The 21,225-nt window shown below is 42.8% G+C and overlaps 1 protein-coding gene across 1 annotated transcript in view; it reads right to left on the reverse strand.

Moving 5' to 3' along the window:
- Positions 1-21,225, reverse strand: part of SCARF1 (scavenger receptor class F member 1) — a 71,589-nt gene that overhangs the window by 33,710 nt on the left and 16,654 nt on the right. The window contains exons 3-6 of the mRNA XM_077480558.1: positions 16,432-16,533; positions 13,412-13,937; positions 10,989-11,207; positions 8,440-8,568 (exon numbers count right to left, since the gene is read on the reverse strand). Coding sequence (XP_077336684.1) covers positions 8,440-8,568; positions 10,989-11,207; positions 13,412-13,937; positions 16,432-16,533 — 976 coding nt within the window. The remainder of the gene's footprint in view (positions 1-8,439; positions 8,569-10,988; positions 11,208-13,411; positions 13,938-16,431; positions 16,534-21,225) is intronic.

A 21,225-nucleotide genomic window follows, 5' to 3' on the forward strand; every position in this document is an offset into this window, starting at 1 on the left:
CCATATAACTGTTACAGGTGACGCTGGCTGGTTAGTTATTTTTTTATAGTTTCAGGGCACCCACCATTTATTACCTAGTCTCACTAGTGTACCCCTAAATTTAGGGGTGTCTACTTTCCAAAATGGGGTCATGCCATCTTGGCATTTTATGGCCTTCAAAACTGTAACGCCCTTAGAAAGCCTGAAGGCGGTGCTTGGTTTTCGGGGCCCCGTACGTGGCTAGGCTCCCAAAAAGTCCCACATATGTGGTATTCCCGTACTCAGGAGAAGCAGCAGAATTTATTTTGGGGTGTCATTTCACATATGCCCATAGCATGTGTGAGCAATATATCATTTAGTGACAACTTTGTGAAAAAAAAATTAAAAAAAATTTAAGTTTGTAATTTTCCCGCAACTTGTGGCAAAATATAAAATATTCCATGGACTCAAAATGCCTCTCAGCAAATAGCTTGGGGTGTCTACTTTCTAAAATGGGGTCATTTGTGGGGGTTTTGTGCCATCTTGGCATTTTATGGCCTTCAAAACTGTAATAGGTAGTGAGAAGTGAAATCAAAAATTTACGCCCTTAGAAAGCCTGAAGGCGGTGCTTGGTTTTCAGGGCCCCGTACGCGGCTAGGCTCCCAAAAAGTCCCACATATGTGGTATCCCCGTACTCAGGAGAAGCAGCAGAATTTATTTTGGGGTGTCATTTCACATATGCCCATAGCATGTGTGAGCAATATATCATTTAGTGACAACTTTGTGTAAAAAAAAAAAAAAAAATTTTTTTTGTCATTATTCAATCGCTTGAGGCAAAAAAATAAAATATTCAATGGGCTCAACATGCCACTTATCAATTTCCTTAGGGTGTCTACTTTCCAAAATGGGGTCATTTGGGGGGGTTTTGTACTGCCCTGCCATTTTAGCACCTCAAGAAATGAGATAGGCAGTCGTAAACTAAAAGCTGCGTAAATTCCAGAAAACGTACCTTAGTTTGTAGATGTGACAACTTTTGCGCAAACCAATAAATATACAATTATTGACTTTTTTTTTACCAAAGACATGTGGCTGAATACATTTTGGCCTAAATGTATGACTAAAATTGAGTTTATTGGATTTTTCTAATAACAAAAAGTAGAAAATATCATTTTTTTTCAAAATTTGCGGTCTTTTTACATTTATATCGCAAAAAATAAAAATCGCAGAGGCAATCAAATACCATCAAAAGAAAGCTCTATTTGTGGGAAGAAAAGGACGCAAATTTTGTTTGGGTACAACATTGCATGACCGCGCAATTACCAGTTAAAGCAGCGCAGTGCCAAATTGTAAAAAGACCTCTGGTCATTTACCAGCAAAATGGTCCGGTCTGAAAGTGGTTAAAGGACGCACCAGACTTGGTTGAGTGGCTCACTCAGCCTTACTCTTCTGCACCCTCCACATCCTCTCGATCTGCACCCTCTTCTTCACTCTCTGCTATGTGCACCCCCAAAGACACTACCACCAACAACACCACCACCACCACATACCTTCCGCTTGAGTCACAGGAATTATTTTCCGATCCATATCAAGACATTTCTGATGCGCAGCCACTCTTGGTATTGGATCAGGAAGAGGAGGTAGCAGCAACCGCCACTCAGCAGTCTGACGACAGTACCCAGATCAGCCCAAGGAGGAGGTTGGTCCCCGCTGTTGCTGCCTATTCCGAGATCTCTACTTATAGCGGTGGGTAAGGTGACGTTGATGATGGCGTGTCTAGTGATGTCACGTGGGTGCCCACAAGATAGGAAGAGGAGGGGAGTTCAGAGGGAGATATGGACCAGCAGATAGGGAGGAGAAGCAGGAATAACTTACATTGCACAGGAGGGACAAAGCAGACTGAAAATATATCAGGAGCGAGTCATCGACCATGTACGGTCACATCTGGCGCTCCCAGGACAAGGGCACATGGCTCCGCAGTGTGGGCTTTTTTTAACGCGTCCGCTGCTGACAATAGCGTTGCCATCTGCAATCTTTGCAGTCAATGCATTAGTCGCGGTAAGCCCAACACTCACCTAGGAACGACCGCCTTAAGAAGGCACATGAGCAGCCATCACCGAGCCCAGTGGGAGCAACGGAACACACAAAGCCACACTCCAGGCTCTCACCGTCCAGCCTCGTCTTCTACTTCTCCTCTCTCCTCACAATTGTCCTCCACTCCACCTTCCATCACGCCAAGCTCACGTTTTTCTGCAAAAAGGCAGGCTTCCGTGGGCCTAATGTTCGAGCGTAAAAAAATGATGACGCCGGATAACCCTCTTGCCCAACTGTTGACGGCTGGCTTGTCAGAACTCATAGCCCGCCAACTACTGCCATATAAACTGGTGGACTCGGAGGCCTTTCGCAAATTTGTGGCCATTGGAACACCCCAATGGAAGGTCCCAGGAAGGAAGTATTTCTCACAGAAGGGCATCCCAGAGCTATATGGCCATGTTCAGCGGCAAGTGAATGTATCTCTGGCACACAGTGTCGGTGCCAAGATACATCTGACCACAGACACGTGGTCTAGCAAACACGGGCAGGGAAGGTATATCACTTTTACTGCCCACTGGGTGAACCTTCTGACGGCCGTCAAGCATGTAACCCGTGGCACCCGTGTAGATTTGGTTTTACCACCATGGATTGCATGCAGGCCTGTCTCTTCGTCTCCTCCTACTCCATCCTCCTCCCTCTCCTCCTCGGCTGACTCCTCCTTTTCCGCTGCTAGCGTCTCTTCCGCTGCGCCGCCCAAGCTCCCCAGAACCTATTCGACATGCCAGGTGAGACGTTGCCATGCCGTGCTGCGTCTGTTGTGCCTGGAAGCCAAGAGCCACACTGGCCCGGCACTCCTTTTAGCTTTGCGTTCACAGGCAGATCAGTGGCTAACGCCGCTCAATTTGACAGTTGGTAAAGTAGTGTGTGACAACGGTGCCAATCTGCTTAGGGCATTGAAACAGGGCAAAATTACGCACGTGCCATGCATGGCACATGTCTTAAACTTGGTCGTGCAGCGATTCGTTGCCAAATACCCTGGGGTCCAGGACATCTTTTGCGACAGGCAAGGAAAATCTCGGCCCATTTCAGAAGATCTTACACGGCCATGGCTCGCCTTGCTGACATTCAGCAGCGACACCATCTGCCGGTCAGACGTCTTATTTGCGATTGCCCTGACACGATGGAACTCAACCTTCTATATGCTTGATAGGCTGCTCCAGCAGAAACGCGCAGTTAACGTCTACCTGTATGAACTCTGCGGCAGAACAGGTTCTGGGGAGCTGGGTTTTTTTTCACCGCGCCAGTGGCTGCTCATGCGCGACACATGCAGACTTCTGCGCCCATTTGAGGAGATCACCAAACTGGTCAGTCGCAGCCATGGCGCCATTAGTGACATGGTACCTTATGCCTTCTTTATGGAGCGTGCATTGCGTTGTGTCATTGATCAAGCTGTGGAGGAGCAGGAGCGGGAAAATGAGGAAGTCGCAATGCTGGATGAATTCCCAGGGGGGGCTACTCTATCTCAGACAAGTAAACAACAGGAGTCTGAAGAGGAGTCAGAGGAGGATGGTGCCGGGGCGGATGAGGAGGAGCAAGAAGAGCATGCTTTAAACCTTTCTGGGATCCCTGTTGTTGTGCGTGGATGGAGAGAGGAGAATGAAGAGGATGACATTATCCTGGATGATGAGCAGGAGCTAGGCCACCACACTGCTTCCAGTTTAGTGCAAATGGGGGCCTCCAGTGTTTTAATAGGGACCCCCGCATAAAAAGCATAAGGGTCAAGGACCAATACTGGGTGGCAACGTACTTAGACCCCCGGTACAAACACAAAATGGTGGAAATGTTACCGCCGTCATAGAGGGCTGGCAGAATGGAGCACTTCCAGGCCTTGCTTCGAGAAATGCTGCATTCTGCTTTTGCGTGCGCTGGCAGAGGAGCAATTCCCACTCCCAGAGAAGGAGTTGCGGGTACCAATCCAACAGCGCCTGCAAGAAGAGGCCGGTTTGAAGATGTGTTTGTGACTTCGGATATGAGGTCATTCTTTCAGCCGACCCATCGACAGGTGTCATCCGGATCCAGCATCAGGGAACGCCTAGACCGTCAGGTGTCCTACTACATCGGGTTAACGGCCGATGTGGACGCTCTGAGGAGTGATGAACCCCTGGACTACTGGGTGGGCAGGCTTGACCTCTGGCCAGAGCTTGCCCAATTTGCAATCGTACTGTTGGCTTGCCCCTCGTCCAGAGTCCTGTCTTAAAGGACGTTCAGCGCAGCAAGGGGGATCGTGACCGATAAGCGTACTCGCCTAGCTCACGACAGTGTTAACTACCTCACATTTCTAAAAATGAATGAGGCATGGATCTCGGAGGAATTCAACACATTTGACCAGTAGACCATGTATATGTCTAGAAACAATTTTTTTAATCGAGCACACAGACCTTCTTTCTTCATTTGGCTTACTTCCTTGTCCAAAAAAAGCACACCATACTATATTCCCATACCCTCCTGTTTGAAGAGGTTGAGCGGTGTCATATTTCTACTGGGGCTGCTTATTATGAGGGGCTCCCACCATCCCTGTGCTGTACTGACTTCCTCCTGGGGCTGCTTATTATGAGGGGCTACCACCATCCCTGTGCTGTGCTGACTTCCTCCTGGGGCTGTACCTCTGCTGTGCATATTATGAGGGGCTCCCATCATCCCTGTGCTATGCTCATTATGATGGGCTCCCACCATCCCTGTGCTGTGCTGACTTCCTCCTGGGGCTGCTTATTATGAGGGGCTCCCACCATCCCTGTGCTGTGCTGACTTCCTCCTGGGGTTGCTTATTATGAGGGGCTCCCACCATCCCTGTGCTGTGCTGACTTCCTCCTGGGGCTGTACCTCTGCTGTGCATATTATGAGGGGCTCCCACCATCCCTCTGCTATGCTCATTATGAGGGGCTCCAACCATCCCTGTGCTATGCTGACTTCCTCCTGGGGCTGCTTACGGTGCAGGTGTCAGTGCTGTATATCACGGTGCTGGTGTCAGTGCTGTATATCACGCTGCTGATGTCAATGCTCTCTATCACGGTGCTGGTGTCAGATCACTCTATCACGGTGCAGGTGTCATTGCTGTATGTCACGCTGCTGGTGATCATCTCCTGCACCCTCTTCTTTGCCTACCCTGACCTTCCCTCTCCTCCATTGCCTTCATGCGCTCCACAGTCCTGAATTGTCACAACAATTTCACATATATAAAAAAAGAATGCTTGTAGTTGTCGATCCCAGATTCACCTCATACATGTGTTATGTCATTGGCCATGTGGTGGGACTATGTTTGCACAGCTAGTAATTATTTTGTGGCTGCAAATTTGACCTGTAGGTTTGCAAAGTTCACCTCCCATTGAAGTCAATGGGGCCCGCCGCGAACGTTACGGTTCACGAACTATCGGCCGCGTTCGCGGTCCGCGTTCGCGAAACGTCCCGTCGGAAGTTCGTCCATCACTATCAACCAAGATAGTAGAATCACGTTTTCTGTGAAAGCCTTCTCACTACTGTCCTCAGGTAGTGTTTTGCTATTTATTTCATTCTCTGCTGCACTTGTATCTATATAGTAACACTTTGCAAAACTGTCACACTTCAAACTGGATAGAAAGCACGTTTTCTTTTTTTTCTTTTCTTTTATTATTATTAATTTTGCATCTGAAATATACAAATGTAAATCATTTTGGAAGACAAAAGCACAGAACAAAAAGCTTTGTTTGTCCAAAAAAAAAAAAAACAACAAAAAGTATCACTTCTGTGTCATAAGTAATGTTACTGGAAAATCAATGGGCCCATAGTTAAAATGTGAAAATGGCTAAAAAAAATTGATATTGTGTGCCCATTTATGACCAGAAATATTGTGGTATTTAGGTAAAAAAAAAGGTTTTATGGTAAAGCTAAATTTTGGCCAAATCGCCAAGTGCAGATAGATACAAATGTGTGAGCTGTTTTATCGGCCAAAAGAATTTGTATTTTGTCTATCCAGTCCTGAGATTTACACACCTCTACACAGAACTGCCATGTCCGGCAGGGCAAGAGACCCGACTACTGTAATTAAGTTACTCTAATGCCGCGTACACGCGATCGCATATTCCGACAACAAAATCCATGGGATTTTTTCCCGACGGATGTTGGCTCAAACTTGTCTTGCAAACACACAGTCACACAATATTGTTGGAAATTCCGAACGTTAAGAACGTGATGACGTACGATGAGACGAGAAAATTGAAGTTTAATAGCCAATGCGGCTCTTCTGCTTGATTCTGAGTATGTGTGGAACTTTGTGCATCGGAATTGTGTACACATGATCAAAATTTCCGACAATGGATTTTGTTGTCAGAAATTTTGAGATCCAGATCTCAAATTCTGTTTGTTGGAAATTCCAACTGAAAATGTCCGATGGAGCCTACACACGGTTGGAATTTCCGCCAACAAGCTCCCATTGAACATTTCAGAAAATGTGACTGTGTGTACGCGGCATTACTGATCTTGCTCTTTTCACCAGCCTGTGACTAAACGGTGAAAGGAGAAGCAGCAGGCTGATCATTTCTCTGCCACTCTAATCTCTCCTTATCAGCATGTCCTTTGTTAGAGCATTTGCCCTGCAACACAATTGACTGGCTCCTTCTGCTGTACAGGGATTACAAGAGGATGCTACCAAGTAAAATTTAGGTCATTATGCTGCATTATTTTGAAACAAAAAATTACTGATGTTTTAATGAAAACAGAAGTTCATTAATTTGTGCATTTTATATTTGCCTGGAGATCTGCATTAACAAAACATAAAGCCAAGAACTTGTAAAAGTGTAGGCGGGGCTCAAGATAGGAATCTTGTATTGGGAGGAAATTCTTATGCACAGTTTGCACCATACTGATGTATTTTATATAAATCTTGCACAGTTAGTTGCAGCAACAGATAAATTTTTCTTCAGTACCGATATAAGCAATTTAGATAATATAAAATGTTAGTGGTTACAGTATATGTTACCAGGGGATGGCTTCTGTTACTGGGGGAAGGGTCCCTTTCTTTGACTAGGCAGAGATGTTCCTGCAAGCTGCACTGGCTCTACACCACTCAGCGGACTGTATGAATTGAAGGAGCCTTCCCTGAGCTATCCCTCTTTGTCTGGAACCCGCCCTGTTCTAAGCATTATCACTCACCGGTAGGGTTGCCACCTCATCCCTTTAAACCCGGACACATTTGAATTACACAGGTTCGGAGGCTAATTTAATGCAGATAAGGCACTTAGTTTAATTTCCACCTTAATCTCCCTGGCAGTATTCCCGAGTCTGGCTCAGGGTGAAATTTCAGAACCAAAAGCGGTAACCCTGTGTCAGACTCGGGATCGCATCGCAGGATCCAAGAAGAGCTTACTTACCTTGTCCCCTGGATCCTGCGATCCCCGCAGTGTGAGCTGTTTGTCCTCCGCTTGATTCATCGCGGAGCCTGGCTCCGTTCCCTGCGAGCGTTGCGACGCATGGGAACGGAAAAGGGCGCCAAATTCAAAAAGTGAAACACACACAATACATACAGTACACTGTAATCTTACAGATTACATTGCTGTGTGAAATTATTTCACATCCCTTTTGTCCCTAGTGGTTTGTCCAGTGCCCTGCATGTAGTTTTATATTATAAAAACTGTTCTTTCTGCCTGGAAACTGGAGATTGTCCATAGCAACCAAAACTGTCCCGTTACATCAAAAGTGGTTTTAGATCAGCTAGAAAACAGCAATAATAAATTAGAATCACTTGCAGAATTGAAAGATAGTGATTTGTGGGGAGATCCGTCATCAGACACTGACATGTAATGACAGTGACAATTCTGCAACTGAGTAAATTTCAGTGTTTTTGATTTGATTACATTATTGAATAATTTTTACTATTATTATATTATTATTTGGTATAATTATTTATAGTTATTTATTATATTATAATTTATGATTTCATTTTTCAAACTTTATCATACCCGGGATGTCTAGTTTGGACAGATTTAATTGAGTTATTCCTAAGAATTACAGGCCTACAATATAAAACGCCAAATTTCCATGCAAAATAATTGTACCGCTTTCAGCACCTAAAATCCGACATAATCATACCACCAGGGAGGTTAAATCAACCACAGAACCTGTGTAATTCATATGTGTTTGAGTTTAAAGGGATGAGGTGGCAACCCTACTTACAAGGGAGTTCCTCTGCCTACCATACACTCACCAGAATCACAACAAAATTATGTGGGGTTCCTTAATTAAAAGGTTCCCTCACCCAAGAAGTCTCGATAGTTCAGTGCCAGACTTCCTTCCTTTCTCTAGACACTGTAAGGGACTAATTCCCCTTCCCATGCAATAATAGCACCTACAGGTGGGAAGACTAACAGTACCTGTCTACAAACATCCTAACTTGATTTGTATGAACAATTGGTCTCTTACCTCTGTCTCCAGTGCCCCAAATCACAGACACAGTCCCCTGTTACTGGGTCACAGCTCCCATGAATGCACAGTGGACACAGATGCTGGCATCTCTCCCCATAACTTCCCTCTGGGCAGCTGAATTCACACCTTTAAAATGCACTGCAATTATTATACATTCCTTTAGACAAATATTGTCATTAAAAAAGAGTGTTGCTTTAAAAACACTTGACATCTGCAATTATTAGTTGCATTGTGGCTTAGTGATTAGCAATTATTAAAAAATTGCACTAAAGGGTGAAATCTAAAAACTATCAGCTAGCACACCATTAGATACAAAAATTGTAAAAACACATAAACCAAATTAAAGTGTAGTGCTCATAAAACTAAAGTAAAACAAAGATAAGAAAAGCCCAGTCTGTATAGCTATCTTAAAATGTCCATGCAAAAAATATAACTCAACCATAAAATCTAGGTGAGATAATCTTCATATAAATCTGTGCATGATGTGGAAAACTTCCATATCATCATGGAGAGATTGTTTTGATTTTGCTTTATGAGCGCTGCACTTTAAATTTATTAGCAATTATGCCTCGCATCAATGAGGTCCAATATACTAGTTATATGAAGTGTTCATGAAAATATAGTCCTCCAGTTTTCTTACATACAGAATTTATTATACATTTATACAACTCTATTATGGTCTGTTCAGAGGCATAATTACACATTATGATTTATCCATACAGTATGAAGGTCATACACCAGTAGAATTTCATTTGATGTTTTGTTCCAGATTCTGAAAGCATATTCTTCAGAGCATTTTATCTTGTCACGATTGGGTCAACTAATTTAGTTTGAATGCCTTTAAAACTTTATCCAGATCTGCTACTTGAATGGAATCTCAGACATAATAAATGGGTTCCTTTTTTGCCTACCGCATGTGTGTAGGTAGGTGCAGTCTATTTTCTCCACTGTAGGTGGTGCTCAACCGCAGCAGCATTGCAGGGGGTGAGGAAGTCAAGAGGAATCTAGTTCCTCTATGGTTTCCTGGGTCACAGGGAGCAGCTATCTGGTTGGATGCTGGCACTCCATGTGACTCTAATAGCCATCTTGGGTCAGGCAGAGTCTATTTAGGACCCTGGCTCCCGGGCTTGGTGTGCATTTCGCATGTGGCTAGAGTAGTGACAAGTCATCCATCTGTCAGAGATGGTGCTTAGCATCAGGGAGGGGTTCCTAAGGAGTAGGAAAAGTGCAAAACACTCTATCCTACCTGGAAGCTACAGACCACTTCAGCTCCTCGCTGTCGGCAGACCTGTGATCTTCTGCTACAGACACTTTGCTGTTACACCTTGTGATTGCTCCCAGTTGTTGTCTTCCCTTCAGGCTTGTTGTGTATTGCTGAACTTCAAATTACAATATATTTCTGTTCTCTGCACCTGGACTCACACATGCGCCTACAGTTTTTCCATAGCTTAAATCACAATCATGGTTAAAACTGTGTTTGTTCAAAATAGAAACGAAAACAAATTTTCATCCTGCCGCTTCAAATTTTCTCATTGTTATAGTCGTAAACAATCATCTATTTGACCTTGCTAACCATTAGAAACGCAAACATTTAAAAAATACTAATTTTCAAAACAATACAATTCTACTGGTTTATGGCCAGCTTTACTGATTTCGAATAGCACGAGCCTTTGTAGCAAGGAAGCTGGGTAAACAAGAAGAAGAAGAATCATTGTTCCAAGGTACAGCCCGGCCCTTTTATTTTACTGTCAGGGTGCACTCAGAAGAGGCCTGCTGGTCGTCTATTACAGGCTCACTAGAACAGTACATATTCATGCCATCAACCTCTAAGTAAGGAGGCAACGATTCAGAAGGTAACATGCCCACCACATTTTCTTCCACTTGAGCAATGCATGTAGTTCCATGGACAAGAAAATAGGAGATGAAGGATCACTGGAAAATGTGCAGAGAATACTTCTGCAAGAGAAATTTTCCTTAGCTTAACGAGTGCGGTGAAAATTCAATTTTGAAACAATACCCAATCACATACAAGAAAAAAAAATTGCTTGCGCAAGATTGGATTATAGAAGTCATCAGAACCTCGTCTCTTTCACTAAGGCTCTTTCTCTTGGAAAGTGAAAAGCCTACTTGCCTTAAGTAAATCAACTCCATTATCACCATATTCTAAGCTGGGTGAGGACCAGAAAAGCAAGTAAATGTTTTATACAGAAAAGGTGATTCCACCAGAGGGGTGTTAATTAGAAGGCCAAATGAATGCATCTGCTGGGCACAGTGGTAAAAATATGCTTCTGGCTGTTCAGGGCAAGGGAGCCTAAATTTGGGTCATGGCTGAGATGTGACACATCCACTAGGAATATGCCATTTCAGATTAGCCATGCTCACTTCTTGCCCCTCCTTTATATTCCTGGCATTTTGAATTTGGTAAGGCAATCCTGCAAGGGGTTCTATAATAACTCTGAAACGGGGGACCATCATCTGCATTTATGCCTCTGGAGCTGTATAAGTACAGTAGGTTACCTGTTGCTGTGTTCAGTTAAAAGACATACCGGGGTCCCATCTTCCCAGGATCACAGTTCTGACAGGTCCCTGTCCCTGGGCTGCACGCTTCATTTCCTTGGCATTTCGGGCAGCTCTGTGCACAGTTCTCCCCATAATATCCAGGCAAACAGGGCGTATCACATCTTGTACCATTCCAGCCAGGTTCGCATGATGAGCAAGAGCCATCCATTGGGGAACATGTCTGTCCTTGTTTACATCTTCCACAACTAAAGAAAAGATTTAATACATTTGCATATTTCGGGAGATATTGTTTTCTGATGTCTTTTCTACTTACAACATTGCTCTTGGAAATGTAATTGCTCATTTTGTGGCATATTATAACTATTTTGTAGAAAGTTTTAACCTGTGACCTCAACCAGGGGCAGATACAGCAAGGGCTGAATATAAATGAACAAGGGTTGCCAAACATCTCTGAGAGGCTAACACCTTTGTTAGGTGACAATTGATCAATACAAGTGGACAGTAACCCTAAAAATTGACTTTGCAGAGTGTAGTGAGTCTTCTGTAACTCTCATTTTGGAACTAATCATTACACTTTCATTAAGCTTAGTTTTGTTACCGATTGTAAGTGCATGTCTCTTTACAAGTGTGCCACTAAAAGTCTGTCCAGTCCAGAAACTCCGAAGGCTCTTAAAGTACAATCTTCATACATAGATGCTTTTCACCAGGCCCACTTTTATAAATCACAGGGAACTGTACAGCCTATCCGACAGGGCCGCCCTGCCATCAGAAAATATCAAATGATATATATAATATTAAATTTCATGGCCACAATGCTATGCATCGCAGAATTTATACCCTTGTCAATCAATACTCATTCAACTGAATAGTGCTGCTCTGCAAGCACCCACAATCATAGTGAGCTGGGGGGGGGGGGGGGGGGTCTTTGGTGAAATATCAGGGATATAAACAGAACCCTGATGTCTCCCATTTGAGACAGAGAAAGGGACTGAGGACATAGATTCATCAGTCCTCCCTTTCTCTGCAACCTCTGCTTCTGCAGCACTCTGAGGTTTCCTAATCACACACGGTTTACTATGCTTCACTGATGGAACACAAGAGTGATTGGTACAGAGAAAGGGACTGAGGACATAGATTCATCAGTCCTCCCTTTCTCTGCAACCTCTGCTTCTGCAGCACTCTGAGGTTTCCTAATCACACACGGTTTACTATGCTTCACTGATGGAACACAAGAGTGATTGGTACAAATCGCTCACTGTGTTCATTTGGGAAAGGAAGCGACAGGTAAATATGACATATTTGCCAGTCCCTCACCTGCTCTTATCACCCTGTGTCCCACAGAAAGGAGAGGAGGGAAGCTGTCAACACTGCAGGGGAGAGGGGCACATAGGGGGGAGAGAGCAGATGGAAGGTGAAGCAGATCCAAGAACTGATGCCTCTTGCAGGGCGGCTGGAGGGAGAAAGAGGAGTAAAAGCCGGCATTACTGGAGTGGGATTCAAAAGAGCCGCAAGTGTCAGAAATAAGGTAATACAGCTGGCCTTCCTTCTCAGCAGGTGCCCAGGCCCCCCTTTTTGAGCAGATGGGGGCTGGGCCACTACAAGAGGGCCGGCTGTACTGCCTTATGAGCAGCCTTGCTTGCTACATGTCATTATTAATCCATTTGCTCTAGCTGACATCACCAACACTCTAGCAAAGCCAAAGACACAGCTCTTAAAAGCCTAACTCCAGTCTACAGTCTGTATACTCAATGGACAGCATTCTTTTGAATTCCTGTCCCATTAACAGCCTGTTACCTATGTCATTGGGACAGCAGCAAGAAGAAGGCCTCCCAGTAGTAAGACAGACATCAATGAAAACCCGGCAGAGTTTCCCTGTTCTACTAAGAAATAAAGTATGCGTATTGATGTTTGTATTTCTTTTTGGAGAGATTTTGTATTTCTTTTTGGAGAGACGGGGGCAGGAAGTGAGGAAAAAGCTCATCAATGGCAACACAGACAGCAATTAAACCTGACATAGGCTTTAAACTTTTCACTCTGTCCAAAACAAACTTCAACTAGGCTTTAAATTGTAAAGCATCCTCCTTGGAACAGATCCCAGATGATTAGTGGTGGAAAAGAGGGTCTCACTCTAGCAGGAGCCCAGTAGAATTCCTTTAAAATCCTGTTACCTTTTCAAGCCTCAAAACAATTGCCCCGGGCTGCACAGGCAGTATGTCTTCCCTTAGATATAACAGACTGCCACTATCAAGATGGTTAAAATGCATTGGTTGGAAATTTCTGACAGTCAATTGCTCACCATCACAGTAAAGAGATGGAATTGGTGGGTGCCTATCCTGTGTACTCCTGGGCTTCAAATATATAATTATGCATCAGGTGGAATCTTTCCTACCTAACATCGCAGCTCTTTTGGAGGTCTATGTGGTGCTTCAGGCTTACTCACAGGACTCACCTCTTTTCACATTTAGGTCCATAAGTTCCAGGAGAGCAAGGTTCTGCACACCTCTTTCCTTGGTAGCCGATGTAACAATCACATTCACCATTGATTGGGCTGCATTTCCCATGCACACAGTCACAGGGGAATTCACATCTGGTACCATGCCATCCTTCTCGACATTTGCAGGTTCCTTTGGTTTGCAAACAAGGTGATTTGTTGCAGTTACATTTTATACTGCATCTCTGGCCCCACCATCCGCTGTTGCATACACACTGACCATTCGTCTGGTTACAGTGAGAACTTTCCAAGTTACATAAACATTGCTTAGTGCAATGCTGGGCCCACCAGCCTGGCTCACATTGACATGTTCCAGTGACAGGGTCACAAGTTCCCCGTTGGTTGCAGTGGCAGGTATGCTGACAATCCAGACCCCAGCGATTTGGATAGCAGATACATTGTCCGTTCACTCCATTACATTTCCCATTGGGATAGCAGGAACACCTCTTTTTACAGTCTGAACCCCAATACTGGTCAGGACAAGCTAAAAAAAAAAAAGAAGAGGAAAGACGTTATTTTTTCACTTTTAATTAATAATAGCCAAATTATTTGTATTACTATACAGGATCTATATAGCACGTATAGCAAGTTTTATACATTAAAGGGAAAGCTATCCCAATTACAGTTACAGTACAATATAAAACAAGAGGCTTAGAGAGACCCTGCTTGTAAAAGCTTTATAGAAAATAACCAAGGTGATTTTTACTACAAATGTATGTTGCTGATGGGCAACATAACCACTTGGCTTGAAACGTATGTATAGTTATAATTTTTGGAGACTGTAGCAGGGGTAGGCATGCCATTTATGCTCGCTGTGCAGCTGCACCAAAGCCCTGTTGGACATAGGGGCCATTTACAATAAATATAAGTGATGGGTTTTCCTTCCATTAGCATGTAGACCTGGACTTGCTCTCTTGCAGGGGAAAGCACCTCAACTCCCTACCCGACTGTCACTGAGACATGCAGAATGTGCAGTTGGTTAATAATTGAATGGAGGGCTCAAAAATTGTTGTAAAGCGTTCTACTGTTTAAAGTAGATTTTTTAGACTGAGCACAATTTATGTAAAAGTGGCCTATAAATGGCCATACAATTATTGATTTCTGTGTGCTGCTTTAGACTTAACTATATACTCAAATTCATAATGGTGGATATTCTAGTTTACTTCATCTTTCAAACAGTGCAAAGGAAACATAATTTGTTAGATTCAAATTTTCTCTGAGCCAGTTTTAGCTCTTTTACATTATTCCTAAGCATTCTGTATGTACCTCATGCGACAGTGATGTGATTGGTTTATAAAAAAGAAAGCCAATAATATATGATTCAGGGCACATTCACAACATGTCAATTGATCTTCATACATTAAAGTAGAGCTAAACTCTCTTAATCAATATTAACAATTTTTAATGCTTATGTTGCTAGCATTAGTAAATACTGTAGATAGAAAGGGATATTATATTTACTTGTTTCAACTCTTGTTTTTTAAATTTCTTCAGTTACTTCCTGGTTTCTGGCTTAGGCCAAAATTATGTCATACATCCCATGAATCTTCATGGGCACTTTTTTTCCTTCAGCACAACCTCCTGCCTCCATGCCGGAGCTAAGGTAAGACAGATCCCAGGAAGTAAATGCTACATGAATCATCTGCCCTTACTCAAGATGGCCAATGTTAGAAACGCTAGGGTGTGGTTTGTAAGGTCATTTCTCAACAGTGGATTGATGGGTGAGTTTGTTTTGAATATCTATTAAAAATGAATTAAATAGCATTTTCACTTTGCCGTGATCAGATACAGTTTAGTTCGGCTTTAAAGCAGGCTTAATGTAAGGGCAAATGGTAAACAATTTAAACAGTCATGGCCAAATTTGGAGCTTTTCTGATAGACAAAGCTCTAGCACCTCCCAATAGTCCCAAATTTTGCCCATCTCTTTCTGCCTCCTGCACATTCCTTTTTGCAATTGAGGCTGACTTTCCCACTGATGAAATGTGTGTTTGTTTTGATAAGGGGTGGGGGGCTTAATGGTGAGCTCCAACACTACCTATGCTTCAGCTATGAGAACACGGTTGGGAGGTGGCTGCAGAGCTCTTTATATCTGCACAAGTTCCTTATGCAAAAGTGGCTTTAAAGAGATCTTTAACTGGAAGACAGGGAAGTGCTCCACAAATAACGTCATGTACTTTCAGGGCTGGGTAACCAGGTATTATTTTGATTAAAACGATGGATTTTATATTTATTTATATACCAACATATAAGGTAAAAACAAATGCACTTACATGGAATGAGTACACAATGGCATATCAAGTTGTCCAGTAGGTGGCAGACATCCCCCAAGTTAGGGGTTAAGGGTTGCCCAGATCCTGCTTCTGGATGAGAAATGCAGATGCTGCTGGTGTTCTCCATGTCCTCCAATCTAATTGACATCTGATACCATTCATTGACTTGAAATAACATGTATGGATTTCTGAAGATTTATTCAGGCTTGGCCATTCCTATTATGCGCTCTTTTGTGTTTTATTTTATTTTGTTTACTCCATGTTTCTCCATAAAGAGGCTTACTTTAATCACCACAGTTTCCTCTTAATTGTCTGCCATGACCTACCTGCATCTCTGTACCTTTTTACATATAGATTTGGTTTATATTTTCATTGTTGAAAACAGTCTTTCCATACGCAAACTGCACAGAGAGCTAAATGATTTATCTCTACCTTTCAGCTGACTGTATCAGTTCCTTCTTTCTTTGATCTGTACACTTCCATTGAATAGTTCAATTGGAGAGAGACAGTTTGAAAGCAAACAACTTCTGTAGACAACACATAATGCACGGTGCATCAGTGTCGTGGGTGCTCTCTGCAGGTTATTTTGTAAGAAAACGTTCATGTAAATAAGGTAATTAAAGATGTACTATAACAAACATAAAAACATTAGAAAGAAATTGTCCCAACCCGTTATAACTTCCCTCTTAAGGAAGTGGCTGTACTCACGTGAATTGCAATCAGCTCCGAAGAATCCTGGCTTACAGCGACAAACTCCTGGTCTAATACAGACTTCATCTTTCTTGCATTCATCCGCTCCCTCACAGATAGCTAAGAGCAAGCAATACACATTATTATAAACACATTCCTGCATAAGCAATACTGTGATATAAAGCAAAATAGCAGACAAATGATAAATCAAATAAACAAACATGTCTTACTGTCTATAATTCGGTTATTACTTTTCATTTTAACCTCCATTCTTTAAAAATACTGAGTATCAAAAAACACAAAGACATTTACAGTTATAAATTGGATCTGGTGGACTGAGTCAGCTGCTTACTTTATTGCTTGGGACTTCAGTGTTAGGTCACACTATAGCACCTTATGTTCCAGCTAACCTTGGAGTCTTGTTTTCTACTACTAGGTAGGCCTGCACTCTAAAGAGCAAAGATTTCCCTACTGCCAGCCCTAAGAGACTCAAAACACTACATTAAGTTGACAAGGGTATAAAGAGATATTCTATATTTGTATTGATCTACTGTCTTCTGCTGTCTGTGGCTGTGCTGCTTAATGTCACAGAGGTTTTTATGTATATCGCTTTCTGTCTCTGTCTGGCTGGGTTAGAAACCCCAGAGGGAGGAAGTAAATAGAGAGAGAATCTTTTGAGATCACATGCTCAAATTGTTTCCATACTAGTGTGCATCTACAGTCCCTTGAAAAAGTATTCATACCCCTTGAAATGTTCTACATTTTGTTGTGTTACAACCTAAAAAGGTAAATGTATTTTATTGGGCTTTTATGTGATAGACCAACACAAAGTGGTGCATAAATTTGAAGTGGAAGGAAAATCATTAATGGTTTTCAACATTTTTTTACAAATAAATATGTGTAAAGTGTGGCATGCATTTGTATTCAGCACCCCCCCAGTCAATACTTTGTAGAACCACCTTTCTCTGCAATTACAGCTGCAAGTCTTTTTGGGTATGTCTCTACTAGCTTTGCAAATCTAGAGAGTGACATTTTTGCCCATTCTTCTTTGAAAAATATCTCAAGCTCTGTCAGATTGGATGGAGAGCATCTGAACAGCAATTTTCAAGTCTTGCCACAGATTCTTAATTGGATTCAGATCTGGACTTTGACTGGGCCATTCTAAAACATGAATTTGCTTTTATCTAAACCATTCCATTGTAGTTTTGGCTGTACGTTTAGGGTCATCGTCCTGCTGGAAGGTGAACCTTTGCCCTAGTCTCAAGTCTTTTTCAGACTCTAACAGGTTTTCTTCTAAGATTGCCCTGTATTCGGCTTTGTATGTATGCTTATGGTTAAAACAGAGTTCCACCCAAAGGCGGAACTTCTGCTTTAAGGCCTCCTACCCAGCTCCTGTTTGTGAAACAGAGCTTTTGGGGAGGGGGGGGGGAAGCAGGTACTCGAATTTGATAGGTACCTGCTCCCACTTCCATTCCAGTCACCTAGGCGATCAGAAGTTCTCCTTCCCGAAGTCTTCTGGGACACATGACAGATCCTAGAAGACTTCTGTGCCAGGTCACAGACCACAGCGCCGCTCGCACATACACAGTGGGCATCCGGGTGTGAAGCCACAAGCTACCGAGTGAGCTTTCTAATTAGAAAGCCTAGCAGTCCCGCTGACCCCAAATTTATTGACTACCAACATTGTGATGCTTTCTAAACCTGATCGCCACCATTCTTCATGGGCCAACTTTAGGTCAATTTCTCTTATTAATATTGACATTAAAATTCTCCCAAAATTGTTAACAACCGCATTACTTATTGCATTACTCATTGACTTAAAGACCAGGTTGGCTTTGTCCCAAGATATGATGCTCCTATCACTCGATATAAATAAGGCGCTTGACACTTTATGGTGGCCTTGTCTTATGACAAACCTCTATCATCATGGGTTTGGGTCCCCCTTTTTAAGCTGGATAGCGGTGTTATATGATACCCTCCCCAAGCTAAATTTAAATATTACGGTTTTTAATTGTCTATCTTTCCTATCCGTAGGGGCATCTGACAAGGCATTCTGCTTCCCCCGCTTTTATCTATCTTGGCCTTAGAACCCAGTTCGTATTCATTTGGACATCACAGGTATCGACGTAGCGGGCTCTTCTTATAAAATATTTTTTTTTTGCTGATGACATGACCCTGACGTCTCCAAGAGTTTCCCTACCAAATTTGCTATCCCTGTTAGATACTTTTGCTTCACTCTTGGGACTTTGCATTCATCCTGACAAGTCTAAGCCCTTGTACACACGGTCGGACATTCTGACAACGAAATCCGTTGGATTTTGTCCGATGGATTTTGTCCGACGGATTTTGTCCGAAACTGTTGCATACACACGGTCCGATTGTACATAACGTGATGACGTTATTTCGTTACGACGGGACTACGTTCAGGCTAGTAGCCAATAGCTTTGGTCTAGGAATTTGATCTGAGCATGCATGGCACTTTGTCCGTCGGAGTAGGCTACACATAATCGGAGTATGTCCGATCGGAGCATTTTGTCAGAAAATTTTACCGGCAAGTTGGAAAAGTTGGTCCGTCGGATATTCCGATGGAAACAGTCCGATGGAGACCACACACAGTCGGAATATCCGACAAAACGGTCCGATAGGACACATTCCGTCAGAATATCCGACCGTGTGTACAAGGGCTGAGACAATGTCAGTCAATCTTTCACCTTCCAGACTGGCTGATTTGAAGGGAGCCGTTCCTTCCCAGTGGCTCAATTCTCTGCCATACTTGGGAATTCGGCTCCCCCTGACCTATGAGGGACTTTACCACACTAATATTCCTACTTTATTCAGGATATTGACTCTGATGTTGTTTCCTGGCCTAATTTCATTATTCCTCAATAATATCTTTCAGAAGGCCCCCACTGAGACCATGCCATCTTCAGTGGGAAAATGAAATGGGGGTGCAGCTGGATCCAGAGGATTAACAGATCATGATCTTGGCACCATCTAAGAGCTCTAAGAATGTACTTATATTGAAAAATGCCTACACAATCCTATACAGATGGTACTATATACCGGCTAGGCTGGCTTGCTTTATTCTCGCCTATTCCCAGGCTTTATTTCTGAGGATGCTCACAAGTGGGAATGTTGACACACATTTGGTAGTCTTCCCAGACGGTGTGCAGACTTTGGGTCATGGTCTATGCATTTCTTCGCACTTTGTATCACACTGATCTTAATCCATACAAAGCTCTTCTTTGCAAACCGATCACTGAACTGCTTTGCCCTGAATGACAACTGGCCTTGCACCTCTTTACTGCAACTAAATTGACCATTGTGAGTGGTTGGAAAATCTCAACTCTTAGCTTCAAAGCTGTCTAATAACATATGAATGACACTATGGGCAATGAGAAATTGACAGCCATATTATCAGATACCCATGAGAAATTTATTTGGGTTTGGCAACCCTGGATTGCCCACACATAGCCATCTTGGTTCAACAATACACTTTTGTCAATCTAGTGGTCCCTTGTCGCAGATTCCTGGGACGACTCCTCTCCTTTCCTTCTCCCTCTTTCTTTTCTTTATCCTGTTTCCTCTTTTTTCCCCCCTCCTTCTGCCTTCTTATTTATTGCTTAACTAAAATGGTTATCTGGCTGCCAGGCCTTGGCCTGGTCTGGACGGTTCTGATATGTGCATTTCTCATTTATGACAATAGAGCATGCTTTAGGTCTAATACTTTATGGTTTATGTTAATATATATCCTAATTACAAACAATAGAGCTGGCAAGATCCTTGTTGCTTCTTTATTGGTGCATAACAAAGTGAGCAAAAACATACAGGGGCTCATGTGTTCCGGCTTATAAGCCTTGATCACAGCTGTGATAAAGACCTGTAAGCCAGAACGAGTGAGCCCCTGTACGTTTTTACTCACTTTTTATATGCACCATTAAAGCAGCAACATAGACCTTTGGAGTTGCCACGTCTATTCTTTGTATTTATGCCTGTACCAGTGTGAGAGAGGGAGCATCAGAGCCAGAGCACCCATTGTGGATTTTATTACAAGCCTGCAAAGGACCTACACTGATTTTGAGCATTGCATTGTCTGCTTTTACCAATTTATATCCTAACATGTGGTTTGATGTCTCTGTGCTATTGAAATCTTTACATTGGCTTGTATTTTCTTCTCTTTTTTTTTTCTCTTAATACCGTAAGGCATTGTTCCTTGGTTATGTACAGTATGTCCTTCAAGCTTGCATATGATCACTTTGCATTGTAGCTGTCCAATTGTTGGCTCTGTTGGTTTAACTGGACAACAATAAAAATCTTTGTAAAACAAAGCCTAGCACTAAGTTTATGCTTGCTGGCAGACTATATTAGGCCACTAGTTAAGATGATACTGTCTGTAACAGAAAAGTTCCTCCACTCCTCCAGTGAAATCATTGACCGTAATAACAGCATTTTCAACCATCCACCACTCTATACCAAAAAAAAAAAAAAAGGTTTTGGCTGAAGTTGAGCTTTAATCAATATACAGCAACAGAAATATGCTTCGTAAAGGAGAACATTTAAAGTAGGATAGAGCAAGGGAAGGTTATAACCCCTATGAGCTAAAGTTGAATTGAATTGTAAGTATGCATTTGCCATACCTGTAGTATTCCTGTAGTTACCGCTACTACAGTAGTCACTGCTGTCTTCTGGGTCCCGTGCCCAGGGGCTGCCTGCTGCATAGTAATAACAGGGGTTTGCTTGCTTGGCACAGGTGCTATTCACAGAAAGCATTGGGAATGCAAGGCATTCTCTGATTGGACAGGGCCAAGAGAC

The sequence above is a fragment of the Lithobates pipiens genome, unplaced genomic scaffold (assembly GCF_037356315.1).
Source record: "Lithobates pipiens isolate NorthernLeopardFrog02 unplaced genomic scaffold, aLitPip1_a1.2 Scaffold_16, whole genome shotgun sequence".
NCBI classification, from domain to species: domain Eukaryota; kingdom Metazoa; phylum Chordata; class Amphibia; order Anura; family Ranidae; genus Lithobates; species Lithobates pipiens.